Source organism: Oncorhynchus mykiss, chromosome 10 (genome assembly GCF_013265735.2).
Source record: "Oncorhynchus mykiss isolate Arlee chromosome 10, USDA_OmykA_1.1, whole genome shotgun sequence".
NCBI lineage: Eukaryota > Metazoa > Chordata > Actinopteri > Salmoniformes > Salmonidae > Oncorhynchus > Oncorhynchus mykiss.
In genome coordinates this window covers 79,693,188-79,707,940 of record NC_048574.1, presented here as the reverse complement: position 1 = coordinate 79,707,940, position 14,753 = coordinate 79,693,188, and the positions used below count along the sequence as shown (strand labels likewise).

Sequence of the window (14,753 nt, the reverse complement as noted above, 5' to 3'; positions counted from 1 at the left end):
ACAACGCAGCTCTACTAGACCCGGCCCATCACAACACAGCTCTACTAGACCTGTCCCATCACAACACAGCTCTACTAGACCCAGCCCATCACAACACAGCTCTGACCACTACTCCAGGGTCGGTCAGAACACTGCCCTTCAGGGAAGTAGACCACATGATGCAGTCCACACCATGTATCAATTAGATCGTCAGCCTACATATGCTGAGGTAACCTCTGGCAGAAGACCCCTAGAACAATCAGAGATAGGAGAGGTGCGCCAACTACTGCAACTAATATGCAGACTACTGAGCTAGACAGTCCCTTTAATTCACACACGGGCACGCACGCGCACACACACACACACACAAACACACAGGGTTGCAGATTGCACATAACATAAGTACAATGCAATCTTATTCCATTCTTATTCATTTGTTTACAAATATTCCTAAATGTATTGACACCGGTATTATAATAATTATTATATGTAATGGTGTGTGTGTGTGTGTGTGTGTGTGCGCGTGTGTGTGTATGTATGTATGTATGTGTGTATATGTGTATGTGCATGTATGTGTGTATATATATATATATATATATATGTATGTGTATGTGTATATATATGTATATATATATGTATGTATGTATGTGTGTGTGTGTAAGTATGTGTGTGTGTGTGTGTGTATGTATGTATGTATGTATGTGTGTATGTATGTATGTATGTATGTGTGTATGTATGTATGTATGTATGTGTGTGTGTGTGTAAGTATGTGTGTGTGTGTGTGTGTATGTATGTATGTATGTGTGTATGTATGTATGTATGTATGTGTGTATATGTATGTGTATGTATATATGTATGTGTGTGTATATATATATGTATATATATATGTATGTGTATGTATATATATGTATATGTGTATGTGTGTGTGTATATGTATATATATGTATATATACATATTTTATTTTTTTTCGATGTACTTTACTCAAACCAGTGAATATCACTTATTATAAATGAGATCATTAACTATCAGCTCTTGGAATATCCAGGGCCTATACTCTTCACATTTTGGTTATAAAACAACTAATCCAGAATTGATTCAAAACATCAAGGGACAGGACATCATAATCCTACTGGAAACATGGTGTCGTGGAGACATAGATACTCAGTGTCCCTCAGGCTATAGAGAAAGTTTACTACCATCAATCAAACATAAAAATGTTAAACGGGGCCGAGACTCAGGTGGAATCATCATTTGGCATAAGCAGGACTTAGCACTGAATGAAATGAAAAAAGGTACCACTCACATTTGGCTAAAACTTAACAAAGGTACAATCTATTGTGACAATGATGTATACATATGTGCAGCTTATGCTCCTCCTTCAGATTCATCATATTATGATGATCAGTTTTTTGACAATCTCCAGACAGAAATCATTACATTTCAGGCGCAGGGTAAAGTGCTTCTTTGTGGAGATTTCAATGCAAGAACAGGTTCTGAGCCTGACTACACTGATGCGGGAGGTAACCACCACATATTTGGACACCCCTCCTTGTACAGTAGCCCTATTATAAATAATAGAAACAGTCCTGACCAAATACTGAACAAAAATGGAAAAGAGTTAGTACATCTCTGTCGAGCCTTAGGCCTGTACATGCTTAATGGTAGAATCAGAGGGGACTCTTTAGGTCAGTTTACTTACTGCTCAGCTCTTGGGACAAGTGTAGTCGATTATGCCATCACTGACATTGACCCCTCCTCCATTAGTGCATTCACTGTCAGACCACAGACACCATTGTCAGATCACAGTCAGATCAACGTGTTTCTGAAGAAATTAACCGGCAATATTCATTCAAAAAAACAGCCCAATAAACTTTACAACATAAACCAATCGTTCAGATGGGCTCCAAACAGTGCAGAGGCATTCATTGAAACATTGAACTCAAATGAAATGATGAACTCTATACAGTTTTTCAATAACTCACAGTACCAAAACAATAAAGATGGTGTCAATTCAGCTACCCAAAACATCAACTGCATATTCCAAAAAGCAGCATCGAAAGCAAATTTGAGAAAACCAAAGCAATGCAACATCAGAAGCAAAAATCAAAATGTTTCTGACAAATGGTTTGATAATGAATGTAAAACAATTAGAAAACACCTAAGACAAATGTCAAACAAAAAACATAAGCAGCAAAACAACCCAGAGCTACGATATGAATACTTTGAAACTCTGAAACAGTATAAACAAACACTGAAATGCAAGAAATGGAATTATACCAACAAGACACTTGATGAAATTGAAAACGCAATTGACCAAAATCAGTTCTGGGACATGTGGAACAATTTAAGCACAACAAAGCCACAAGAATTAGCCATACAAGATGTAGGAATTTGGAAAACTTACTTTGATAATCTATACAAAAACATCCCACAAAAAGACTTAAACCAGAACCAATTAGAAATTAAAGAAAAATTGAACATCCTGGAATCAGTCATTAAAAACAACCAAAATCCATTAGATTACCCAATAACCCAACAAGAACTAAATGAAAAGCTAAAATCTATTAAATCAAAAAAGGCTTGTGGTGTAGACAACATCAGAAATGAAATGCTGAAAAACAGCACACCTGAGTTGCAAAATGCTGTGCTTAAATTGTTCAACATGGTTTTAACTTCTGGCTGCTTCCCTGATGTCTGGAACCAGGGGCTCATCTCCCCTATCCACAAAAGTGGAGACAAATCAGACCCCAATAATTACAGGGGAATTTGCGTCAACAGTAACTTGGGAAAGATTTTCTGTAGCATTTTGAATTCAAGAATTCAAACCTTTCTTCAAGAAAAAAATGTAATAAGTAAATGTCAAATTGGCTTTCTCCCTAACCATCGCACTACTGACCATATATACACCTTACACACACTAATTAATAAACACGTCCACCAAAAAAAAGAGGGCAAAATCTTTGCTTGCTTTATTGACTTTAAAAAAGCATTTGATTCGATTTGGCACGAAGGGCTATTCTACAAAATTCTACAAAGTGGGCTTGGTGGTAAGGTGTATGACTTAATAAAATGTATGTACACAGAAAATAAGTGTGCAATAAAAATCAAAAACCAAAGAACAGAATTTTTTTCACAATGTCGAGGTGTGAGACAAGGCTGCAATTTGAGTCCAAATCTTTTCAACATTTATATCAATGAATTAGCAGACATGTTGGACCAATCTCCAGACCCAGGACACTATTTGACACAGAGGTGAAATACCTGCTATATGCTGATGACTTGGTACTTCTATCACCAACCAAAGAAGGTCTTCAACAAAACATTAATATTCTGGAGCAATATTGCCATAATTGGGCCCTGGCAGTAAATTTCCAAAAAACTAAAATCATGATTTTCCAAAAAAAACCCAGATGTCAGAAACACAAATGTAAATTCACCCTGAACAACACCTTAATTGAACACACAAAAAATTACACCTACCTTGGTCTGACCATATCTGCATCGGGAAACTTTAATATGGCAGTGAATGCACTCAAAGAAAAAGCCCGCAGAGCAATGTATGCAATAAAAATGAAATTATTCAAAATCAACATCCCAATTAGAATTTGGACTAAAATATTTGACAGTGTAATCCTACCAATAGCACTTTATGGAAGTGAGGTTTGGGGGCCACTCAATAAACTGGATTTTAAAATGTGGGACAAACATCCAATTGAAACCCTACATGCAGAATTCTGTCGGAAAATTCTACAAGTCCAGAGAAATACACCAACTAATGCATGTAGGGCAGAATTGGGCCGTTTTCCAGTAATAATGAAAATACAGAAAAGATCATTAAAATTTTGGCTACATCTAAATTCAAGTCCAAATTCGAGTCTGCAATTTAAAGCACTTCAAGCCCAAGAGCTGAGCCCAGAAACGAGCCCTCTCAGTCAGCTGGTGTTGGACCTCACCAATCAAGCTGACACCAGCACTGCTTCAAAAGAAAGAATTCCAATAAACAAAATCATGAACCAATCAAAGGAATCATACTTACAATACTGGAAAAACGAAACAAAATCCCAAAGCCGACTAAATTGCTATCTGACCCTAAACAGAGAATATGAATTGGCTGATTATCTCTACTCTGTCAGAGATACGAAGCAGAGACAGATCCTTACCAAGTACAGGCTGAGTGACCACCGATTGGCAATAGAAACCGGCAGACATAAAAAGACATGGCTACCCAAAGAAGAGCGTGTATGTGGTCACTGCATGACAGGGGAGGTAGAGACAGAGATGCACTTTCTCCTTTACTGTGATAAATATTCCTCACAAAGAGATTCATTATTCACAGAAATGACTACATATATTCCACATTTTTACAAATTGAACCCAGAGGAAAAACTAAGAATACTCATGGGCGAAGGAGCAATGGCTCCTCTTGCAGCCAAATATGTATTTTCCTGCCATAGCCTGAGGGACACTGAATAATAACATCTGCATAGTAAACAGTAACTTACTTATTATTACTATTATTGTTATTACTATAATTATTAATGTTTACTGTAGACTGTTACCATTTTATTGTTATTATTTTTGTATTTAATTTTGTATTATTATTTACTACCATTTTATATTATTATTTGCTATCATTTATAATTTTATTACAATGTATATTGTATACATTGTTGCTTTGGCAATATTGACACAATGTTTTTCATGCCAATAAAGCAGCTTGAATTTGAATTTGAATTTGAGAGAGAGGGAGAGAAAGAGAGAGAGAGGGAGAGAGAGGGAGAGAAAGAGAGAGAGAGGGAGAGAAAGAGAGAGAGAGAGGGAGAGAAAGAGAGAGAGAGAGAGAGAGAGAGAGGGAGAGAGAGAGAGAGAGAGAGAGAGAGGGAGAGAGAGAGAGAGAGAGAGAGAGACAGAGAGACAGAGAGACAGAGAGAGAGAGACAGTCTGCAGTCCTGTCTTCTACCAGGAACACACAGTGTAGTGAAGGTGATTTCTCTTCAGCTGAGTGGTAAAAGACAGACCAACTCCATCTAGGGCTCCAGGTTACAGAACAAACCAATCAAATCAAGGCTTGGATACACAAAGCAGTCCTTTCCCCTAATTGGCTAAAGTGCATCATTACAATCTGTACATTGGTAGGTTGTAGACGGCCGAGGGTGTAGGGTTGGGAGGGGGGGGGGGGGGGGGGGGGGGGGTAAAGTTAGGCACTGGTTTCCACAGCAACAAGTCCACTTCAAAAAACAACAACCTTTCACACGCAGACGGAGAAGCGGACCCCATAGGCACAGATCTAGGATCAGTGTTGCTGTCCCCTGAACCACATCATCTAGATGTAACCTCAGGACAGATAACAGACCTTAGATCAGTGTCCTGAAGGGGTTTTAACTTCACCTCCCAGAGACTGGGAGTCCCAAATATAACCATATTCCCTATATAGCACACTACTTTCCACCAGAGCTATAGGGGTAGTGCACTATATAGGGAACAGGGTTCCATTTCAGGAGAGAGAGGAGAGGATAGTTCAGAGGTCAAAACGCAGTTCGAAGGTGAAAGGCCACGGTTCAGAGTTCACACAGTGGAGGTACCTGAGCAGGGCGAGCTGTGGAGGTCGTGTTGGGAGAAGCGTGGTGGGTTATGGGTAGTGGAGGAGGAGTGGTGTGGGGTTAGGAGAGTGGAGTTAGGACTGTTGATGTCCCCTTCTCCCACCAGGGTCAGGTCCGCTAGGGGTTCCTCTTGTAACATCTGTACTGACCCCGTGCAGTCTGGGCTGGGGAGACCCCGTAGGTGGTGCTGCCCCTGGGAGGGGGGGTGGACTGTGGTGCCGGGGAACGGGGGAGGGGGTCTGTTGTGGTGAGAGGGGGGGAGGAGCGCTCGTCTTCCCCCTCCTCCTCCTTCCGTTCCGAGCGAGGATTCCAAGCTCTGCGATTGGCTGCCGGTGTTCAAAGGGAACGAGCCACCGCCTCCACCTTCCTTGTTGCCGTGACGTCTGTTTTCCCCGTAGCCGTAGTTGTCGCTATCGCCATGGTTACCACCGCCGCGGCCATGCTGGGTGACGCAGGCGGGAGGAAGAGGAAGGGGTGGTGATGAAGGGCTGAGGCGGAGGAAGTCGGGAAGCGTCAGGTCACTCTTGTCTAACAGACCTCGCTGGTCGTCTGCTCTGCTGCACTGAGCTTTGGATATGAGCTGGAAGAGCTCTGGAGAGAAGATACACACACACACACACGCGCACACATAGACGCGCACACACACGCACGCGCACACACACACACACAGACGCGCACACACAGACGCGCACACACACACACACGCACAGACACACACACGCACACACACACACACACAGACGCGCACACACAGACGGGCACACACACACACGCACAGACACACACACACGCACACACATACATAGACGCGCACACACACACAGAGACAGAGACACAAGCAGAGACAAACACACACAGACACACACAAGGTCAATCCAAAACACACAGAGATACAGATACATAACATGACATATCACTACTTCATATCACTACTTCATATCACTACATATCACTACTTCATATCACTACTCACTAATTCATATCACTACTTCATATCACTACTTCATATCACTACTTATCACTACTTCATATCACTACTTCATATCACTACTCACTACTTCATATCACTACATATCACTACTTCATATCGCTACATATCACTACTTCATATCACTACTTCATATCACTACATATCACTACTTCATATCACTACTTCATATCACTACTTCATATCACTACATATCACTACTTCATATCACTACTTCATATCACTACTTCATATCACTACTTCATATCACTACATATCACTACTTCATATCACTACTCACTAATTCATATCACTACTTCATATCACTACTTCATATCACTACTTCATATCGCTACTTCATATCACTACATTCAGCTACTTCATATCGCTACTTCATATCACTACTCGCTACTTCATATCACTACTTCATATCACTTCTTCATATCACTACTACATATCACTTCTTCATATCACTACTACATATCACTACTACATATCACTACTTCATATCACTACTCACTTCTTCACATCACTACTTCATATCACTACATATCACTTCTTCATATCACTACTTCATATCACTTCTTCATATCACTACTTCATATCGCTACTTCATATCACTACTCACTTCTTCATATCACTTCTTCATATCACTACATATCACTTCTTCATATCACTACTACATATCACTTCTTCATATCACTACTTCATATCACTACTTCACATCACTACTTCATATCACTACTTCATATCGCTACTTCATATCACTACATACAGCTACTTCATATCGCTACTTCATATCACTACTCGCTAATTCATATCACTACATACAGCTACTTCATATCGCTACTTCATATCGCTACTTCATATGACTACTCGCTACTTCATACCACTACATATAGCTACTTCATATCCCTACATATCGCTACTTCATATTCCTACATATCGTTAATTCAAATCACTACATATAGCTACTTCATATCACTACTCGCTACTTCATATCACTACATAAAGATACTTCATATCACTACTCGCTACTTCATATCACTACATAAAGATACTTCATATCACTACTCGCTACTTCATATCACTACATAAAGATACTTCATATCACTACATATAGCTAATTCATATCACTACATAAAGATACTTCATATCACTACTCGCTACTTCATATCACTACATAAAGATACTTCATATCACTACATATAGCTAATTCATATCACTACATAAAGATACTTCATATCACTACATATAGCTAATTCATATCACTACATATCGCTACTTCATATCACTACTCGCTCCCTCATATCGCTACCTCATATTGCTACTTCATATCACTACTCGCTACTTCATATCACTACATATCACTACTTCATATCGCTACTTCATATCACTACTCGCTCCCTCATATCGCTACCTCATATTGCTACTTCATATCACTACTCGCTACTTCATATCACTACATATCACTACTTCATATTGCTACTTCATATCACTACATATAGCTACTTCATATCGATACTTCATATCACTACTCGCTACTTCATATCACTACCAATAGCTACTTCATATCACTACATATCACTACATCATATTGCTACTTCATATTGCTACCTCATATTGCCACTCGCTCCCTCATATTGCCATTTTTTACCTTATATTGCTACTTGCTACCTCATACCGCTACCTCATATTGACACTCGCTACCTCATATCGCTACCCCATATCGCTACTCGCTACCTCATATTGCTACTTCATATCACTACATCATATCACTACATACAGCTACTTCATATCGCTACTTCAAATCGCTACTTCATATCACTACTCGCTACTTCAAATCAATACATTTAGCTACTTCATATCACTACACATAGCTACATCATACCACAACCTCATACCACTACCTCATATCGTTACTTAATACTGCCACTCGCTACCTCATATCGCTACTCGCTACCTCATATCGCTACTCGCTACCTCATATCGCTCGCTACCTAATATTGCCACTCGCTACCTCATATTGCCACTAGCTACCTCATATCGCTACCCCATATCGCTACTCGCTACCTCATATTGCCACTAGCTACCTCATATCGTTACTTAATACCGCTACTCGCTACCTCATATCGCTACTCGCTACCTCATATCGCTACTCGCTACCTCATATCGCTACTCGCTACCTCATATCGCTACTCGCTACCTCATATCGCTACTCGCTACCTCATAGCGCTAATTCATATCGCTACTCCATACCTCTACCTCATACCGCTACCTCATACCGCTACTCGCTACCTCATAGCGCTAATTCATATCGCTACTCCATACCTCTACCTCATACCGCTACCTCATACCGCTACTTGCTACCTCATATCGCTCGCTACCTAATATTGCCACTCGCTACCTCATATTGCCACTAGCTACCTCATATCGCTACCTCATATTGCCACTAGCTACCTCATATCGCTACCCCATATCGCTACTCGCTACCTCATATCGCTCGCTACCTAATATTGCCACTCGCTACCTCATATTGCCACTAGCTACCTCATATTGCTACCCCATACCGCTTCTCGCTACCTTATACCGCTAATTCATATCGCTACCTCATATTGCCACTAGCTACCCCATATCATTACCTCATATCGTTACCTCATATCGCTACCTCATATTACAATATATCACAGCTCATAATTTAAACTGAATGCAAGAGGAGACAGTGTATCAATCAGTTAGACATATCTACTTCATATCTACCTCATATCTACCTCATACCGCTATCTCATACCGCTACCTCATACCACTACCTCATATTGTTACCCCATATCGTTACCTCATATCGTTACCCCATATCGTTACCTCATATCGTTACCCCATATCGTTACCTCATACCGCTACCTCATATCGTTACCTCATACCGCTACCTCATATTGCCACTCGCTACCTCATACCGCTACCCGCTACCTTTACCGCTACCTCATATCGCTACCTCATATCGTTACCTCATTACGCTACCTCATATCGTTCGTTACCTCATATCGTTACCTCATATTACAATATATCACAATATATCACAGCTCATAATTTCAACAGCATGCAAGAGGAGACAGTGTATCAATCAGTTAGACATCTCAAAGCTACAGGCTAGAGTTAGGAAGAGGAGAGGAGACATGGACGAGCTACACACAGCTAGCTAGCGAGCATCAACAGCATCAATGCTGCTACAGCAATACAGTGTTAGTTAGTGGACAGCACAGCTAGGGGTTTGAAGGAGAGGAGGGAGGAGGAGGGAGGAGGAGGAGGGAGGACGTTGTTTTACCTTCAGCTTCGTCTACAGTAATCTTTTTCTGCTTTCTCTTTTCAGTGGGCGGGGCTTTATTTGGCGCCGCCGTCTTGCGGTGGCTGCTGGGTAAGAGGCGGTCGTCGCGGGCAGAGGAGGAGGGCTTGTTTCCGTTGCCGAGCACCGCGCTGGGCTTCCCTGACGCCCTCTCATCCCCCTGACAGGTTTAGTGAACAACGAGGGGGAGGGGTCAACGAGTTAGGGGGCGTGGGGGCAGTGATGATGATGATGATGATGAGGGAGGGAGGGGGGAAACTAGTGTGTGTGTGTGTGTGTGGACAGCTTTTGATTTCTCCGTTCAGAGCTTAAAGGTGACAGTTGGACCATGGTCATATCGGTGGCCTATGGGACACAGTTTGGTCAGAGGGCTGTTGAGGAGGTGTCACGGGACACAGGGACTTCTATCAGCTAACGAAACATCTACACACGACGAGCAAGCTCCGAACCCACACACAACAACACAACACCAGAACACACCAGAACACACCAGAACACAACACCAGAACACACCACAACACCAGAACACACCACAACACCAGAACACACCACAACACCAGAACACACCACAACACAACACCAGAACACACCACCACACCAGAACACACCACAACACCAGAACACACCACAACACAACACCAGAACACACCACCACACCAGAACACACCACAACACAACACCAGAACACACCACCACACCAGAACACACCACACCACAACACCACACCACACCACACCACCAAATCAGAACACACCACACCACAACACCAAACTAATACTACCATCTCTACACCCCTGATAACACAAACAAACAAGCTACACTCTAGAAAGAACCTCCCAAAGAGATCGCCCCCAAAAAGACCCCCCCCAAGTCCACTTCCAGACAGAGAGGGGGGGTGGTCGGTGAGAGAGAGAACCAGAGGAGGGGCTTGGGCCCCCGTGAGATGGGGGGGAGGGAGAACCAGAGAGGGGGTGGTCGGTGAGAGAGAGAACCAGAGGAGGGGCTTGGGCCCCCGTGAGATGGGGGGGAGGGAGAACCAGAGAGGGGAGGGGGGGGGTTATGGTGAAGGACAGCCTCAGGCCGACGCAAACACACTCCCTTACACACACACACACATGCACACACACACAACAACACACATTTACGTGACCACAGACAGGAAGAACACTGTAGCAGCGTGACATCATTATCAGACAGGAAGTGGATACATTCCGACAGTCCATTCCGTGGGTTATAGAACATTCCGGAACCAGGAAGAAGAAGAGAAGGAGGAAGAGGCAGATGTTCTTACCGTAGCTGATTGGTTCCTAGTCGTAGGGGGCGGGGCATGGGTTTTAGACGGAGCCCCGATCGGTTTGTCTGTTGGAGGAGAGAGAGAGAGATAAGTGTATGTGTGTGTGTGTGTGCGTGTGTGTGTGTGTGTGTGTGTATGCGTGTGTGTGTGTGTGTGTGTGTTACCCTTCCCAGGTGTGTTGTCAGCTACATCCAGCACCACTCTCAGTCCATCCAGGTTAGAGATGGGGAGACCCAGGTCAAGAGGCTCCTTCTCCCCACTCTGTGTACACACATACACACACACACACACACACACACACACACACAAACGCACAGCAGAAACACACACACACAAACGCACAGCAGAAACATACACACCCACGCACGCACGCACACACACACACACCCACGCACGCACGCACACACACACACACACACACACACACACACACACACACACACACACACACACACACACACACACACACACACAGACGCGACAGATAAGACACATTAAAAGTAATTGAATCCAACATGGACCAGAATGAATGAAACACACACAGAGTAACTCACGATGCGGGCCACCAGGTCGTTGAGCTGGAGGCCGTACTTGGCCACTACAGGTCTCAGAACCTCCGTCACCGGCTTAGTGGGCTTAGCCTTCAGACCCACTGACCTGTTTATAGGAACCAAGTCCAGTCTGAAGGGAGGGAAGGGGGGAGGGACGGAGAGATATAGAGGGAGGAAGGGAGGGAGGGGGAGAGGCAGAGGCAGGGAGGGAGGGGGAGAGAGAGAGAGAGGGGGAGAGAGAGGGGGAGAGAGAGGGAGGCAGGGAGGTAGAGAGGGAGGTAGAGAGGGAGGTAGAGAGGGAAGGAGGGAGGTAGAGAGGGAAGGAGGGAGGTAGAGAGGGAAGGAGGGAGGTAGAGAGGGAAGGAGGGAGGGAGAGAGGGAAGGAGGGAGGTAGACAGGGGAAGGAGGGATGTAGAGAGGGAAGGAGGGAGGTAGAGAGGGAAGGAGGGAGGTTGAGAGGGAAGGAGGGAGGTAGAGCGGGAAGGAGGGATGTTGAGAGGGGAAGGAGGGAGGTAGAGAGGGAAGGAGGGAGGTAGAGAGGGAAGGAGGGAGGTAGACAGGGAAGGAGGGAGGTAGAGAGGGAAGGAGGGAGGTAGAGAGGGAAGGAGGGAGGTAGAGAGGGAAGGAGGGAGGTAGAGAGGGAAGGAGGGAGGTAGAGAGGGAAGGAGGGATGTTGAGAGGGAAGGAGGGAGGTAGAGAGGGAAGGAGGGAGGTAGAGAGGGAAGGAGGGAGGTAGAGAGGGAAGGAGGGAGGGAGAGAGGGAAGGAGGGAGGTAGACAGGGGAAGGAGGGATGTAGAGAGGGAAGGAGGGAGGTAGAGAGGGAAGGAGGGAGGTTGAGAGGGAAGGAGGGAGGTAGAGCGGGAAGGAGGGAGGTTGAGAGGGGAAGGAGGGAGGTAGAGAGGGAAGGAGGGAGGTAGAGAGGGAAGGAGGGAGGTAGACAGGGAAGGAGGGAGGTAGAGAGGGAAGGAGGGAGGTAGAGAGGGAAGGAGGGAGGTAGAGAGGGAAGGAGGGAGGTAGAGAGGGAAGGAGGGATGTTGAGAGGGAAGGAGGGAGGTAGACAGGGGAAGGAGGGAGGTAGAGAGGGAAGGAGGGAGGTAGAGAGGGAAGGAGGGAGGTAGACAGGGAAGGAGGGAGGTAGAGAGGGAAGGAGGGAGGTAGAGAGGGAAGGAGGGCGGTAGAGAGGGAAGGGGGGAGGTAGACAGGGAAGGAGGGAGGTAGAGAGGGAAGGAGGGAGGTAATAAATAATAATTGAGTGAGGAAAGAAAAAGGTCTCAGTGGTTAATTCACTTCTTGTAATTAGGGGGCTTATTGTAACTAGGGGGCTTATTGTAACTAGGGGGCTTATTGTAACTAGGGGGCTTATTGTAACTAGGGGGCTTATTGTAACTAGGGGGGTTCTTGTAACTAGGGGGCTTATTGTAACTTGGGGGCTTCTTGTAACTAGGGGGCTTCTTGTAACTAGGGGGCTTATTGTAACTAGGGGGCTTATTGTAACTAGGGGGCTTCTTGTAACTAGGGGGCTTCTTGTAACTAGGGGGCTTATTGTAACTAGGGGGCTTATTGTAACTAGGGGGCTTCTTGTAACTAGGGGGCTTATTGTAACTAGGGGGCTTCTTGTAACTAGGGGGCTTATTGTAATTAGGGGGCTTATTGTAACTAGGGGGCTTCTTGTAACTAGGGGGCAGTATTTTAATTTTTGGAAAAATAACATTCATGAATATGAACATTTTCTAGTAATATTTATGTCCGTTGCGTTATGCTAATTAGTGTCAGATGATGACAACGATCCCGGACACGGGATGGGTAGTTACAACAGGTTAATCATTTAATCATATCAACACTGAGGTTCATCTTAACCACGTTGGGAATCGTTTGTCAAATGTTACCTGAACAGAGTCCGTTTCTCCAGTCTGAGGTCCCGAGAGCACAGAGTCATACAGTCCTGATCCAGAACCAGAGGCTAGGAGAGAGAGAGAGACCCGTCACACTGACAGAACAGAACAGAACCAGAGGAGAGAGACCCGTCACACTGACAGAACAGAACAGAACCAGAGGAGAGAGACCCGTCACACTGACAGAACAGAACAGAACCAGAGGAGAGAGACCCGTCACACTGACAGAACAGAACAGAACCAGAGGAGAGAGACCCGTCACACTGACAGAACAGAACAGAACCAGAGGAGAGAGAGACCAGTCACACTGACAGAACATAACAGAACCAGAGGAGAGAGACCCGTCACACTGACAGAACATAACAGAACCAGAGGAGAGAGACCCGTCACACTGACAGAACAGAACAGAACCAGAGGAGAGAGACCAGTCACACTGACAGAACAGAACAGAACCAGAGGAGAGAGACCGGTCACACTGACAGAACAGAACAGAACCAGAGGAGAGAGACCGGTCACACTGACAGAACATAACAGAACCAGAGAGAGACCCGTCACACTGACAGAACAGAACAGAACCAGAGGAGAGAGACCAGTCACACTAACAGAACATAACAGAACCAGAGGAGAGAGACCGGTCACACTGACAGAACATAACAGAACCAGAGGAGAGAGACCGGTCACACTGACAGAACATAACAGAACCAGAGAGAGACCCGTCACACTGACAGAACAGAACAGAACCAGAGGAGAGAGACCGGTCACACTGACAGAACATAACAGAACCAGAGAGAGACCCGTCACACTGACAGAACAGAACAGAACCAGAGGAGAGAGGCCGGTCACACTGACAGAACATAACAGAACCAGAGGAGAGAGACCCGTTACACTGACAGAACATAACAGACCCAGAGAGAGACCAGTCACACTGACAGAACAGAACAGAACCAGAGGAGAGAGACCGGTCACACTGACAGAACATAACAGAACAGAACCAGAGAAGAGAGACCAGTCACACTGACAGAACAGAACAGAACCAGAGAGAGACCGGTCACACTGACAGAACATAACAGAACCAGAGGAGAGAGACCGGTCACACTGACAGAACAGAACAGAACCAGAGGAGAGAGA

At 44.5% G+C, this 14,753-nt stretch overlaps 1 protein-coding gene and 1 long non-coding RNA gene across 6 annotated transcripts in view; both read right to left on the bottom strand.

Moving 5' to 3' along the window:
* Positions 1-4,824: 4,824 nt before the first annotated feature.
* Positions 4,825-14,753, bottom strand: part of LOC110516173 (regulator of G-protein signaling 12) — a 119,043-nt gene continuing 109,114 nt past the window's right edge. For 3 of the 5 annotated variants that reach the window (XM_036934128.1, XM_036934127.1, XM_036934129.1), the window contains 6 exons: positions 13,620-13,693; positions 11,736-11,862; positions 11,346-11,442; positions 11,179-11,246; positions 9,870-10,047; positions 4,825-6,171 (listed from right to left, as the gene is read on the bottom strand). In XM_036934128.1, the coding sequence (XP_036790023.1) occupies positions 5,546-6,171; positions 9,870-10,047; positions 11,179-11,246; positions 11,346-11,442; positions 11,736-11,862; positions 13,620-13,693 (1,170 nt within the window). In that variant the 3' untranslated portion in view covers positions 4,825-5,545. The remainder of the gene's footprint in view (positions 6,172-9,869; positions 10,048-11,178; positions 11,247-11,345; positions 11,443-11,735; positions 11,863-13,619; positions 13,694-14,753) is intronic. The other 2 variants (XM_036934130.1, XM_036934131.1) reach the window with 1 other exon arrangement.
* LOC118936796 lies at positions 7,259-9,863 on the bottom strand. The gene is made up of 4 exons (XR_005034253.1): positions 9,203-9,863; positions 9,041-9,156; positions 8,291-8,845; positions 7,259-8,224 (listed from the first exon to the last, which is right to left on the bottom strand). It is a non-coding gene; the product is annotated as an uncharacterized LOC118936796 (long non-coding RNA).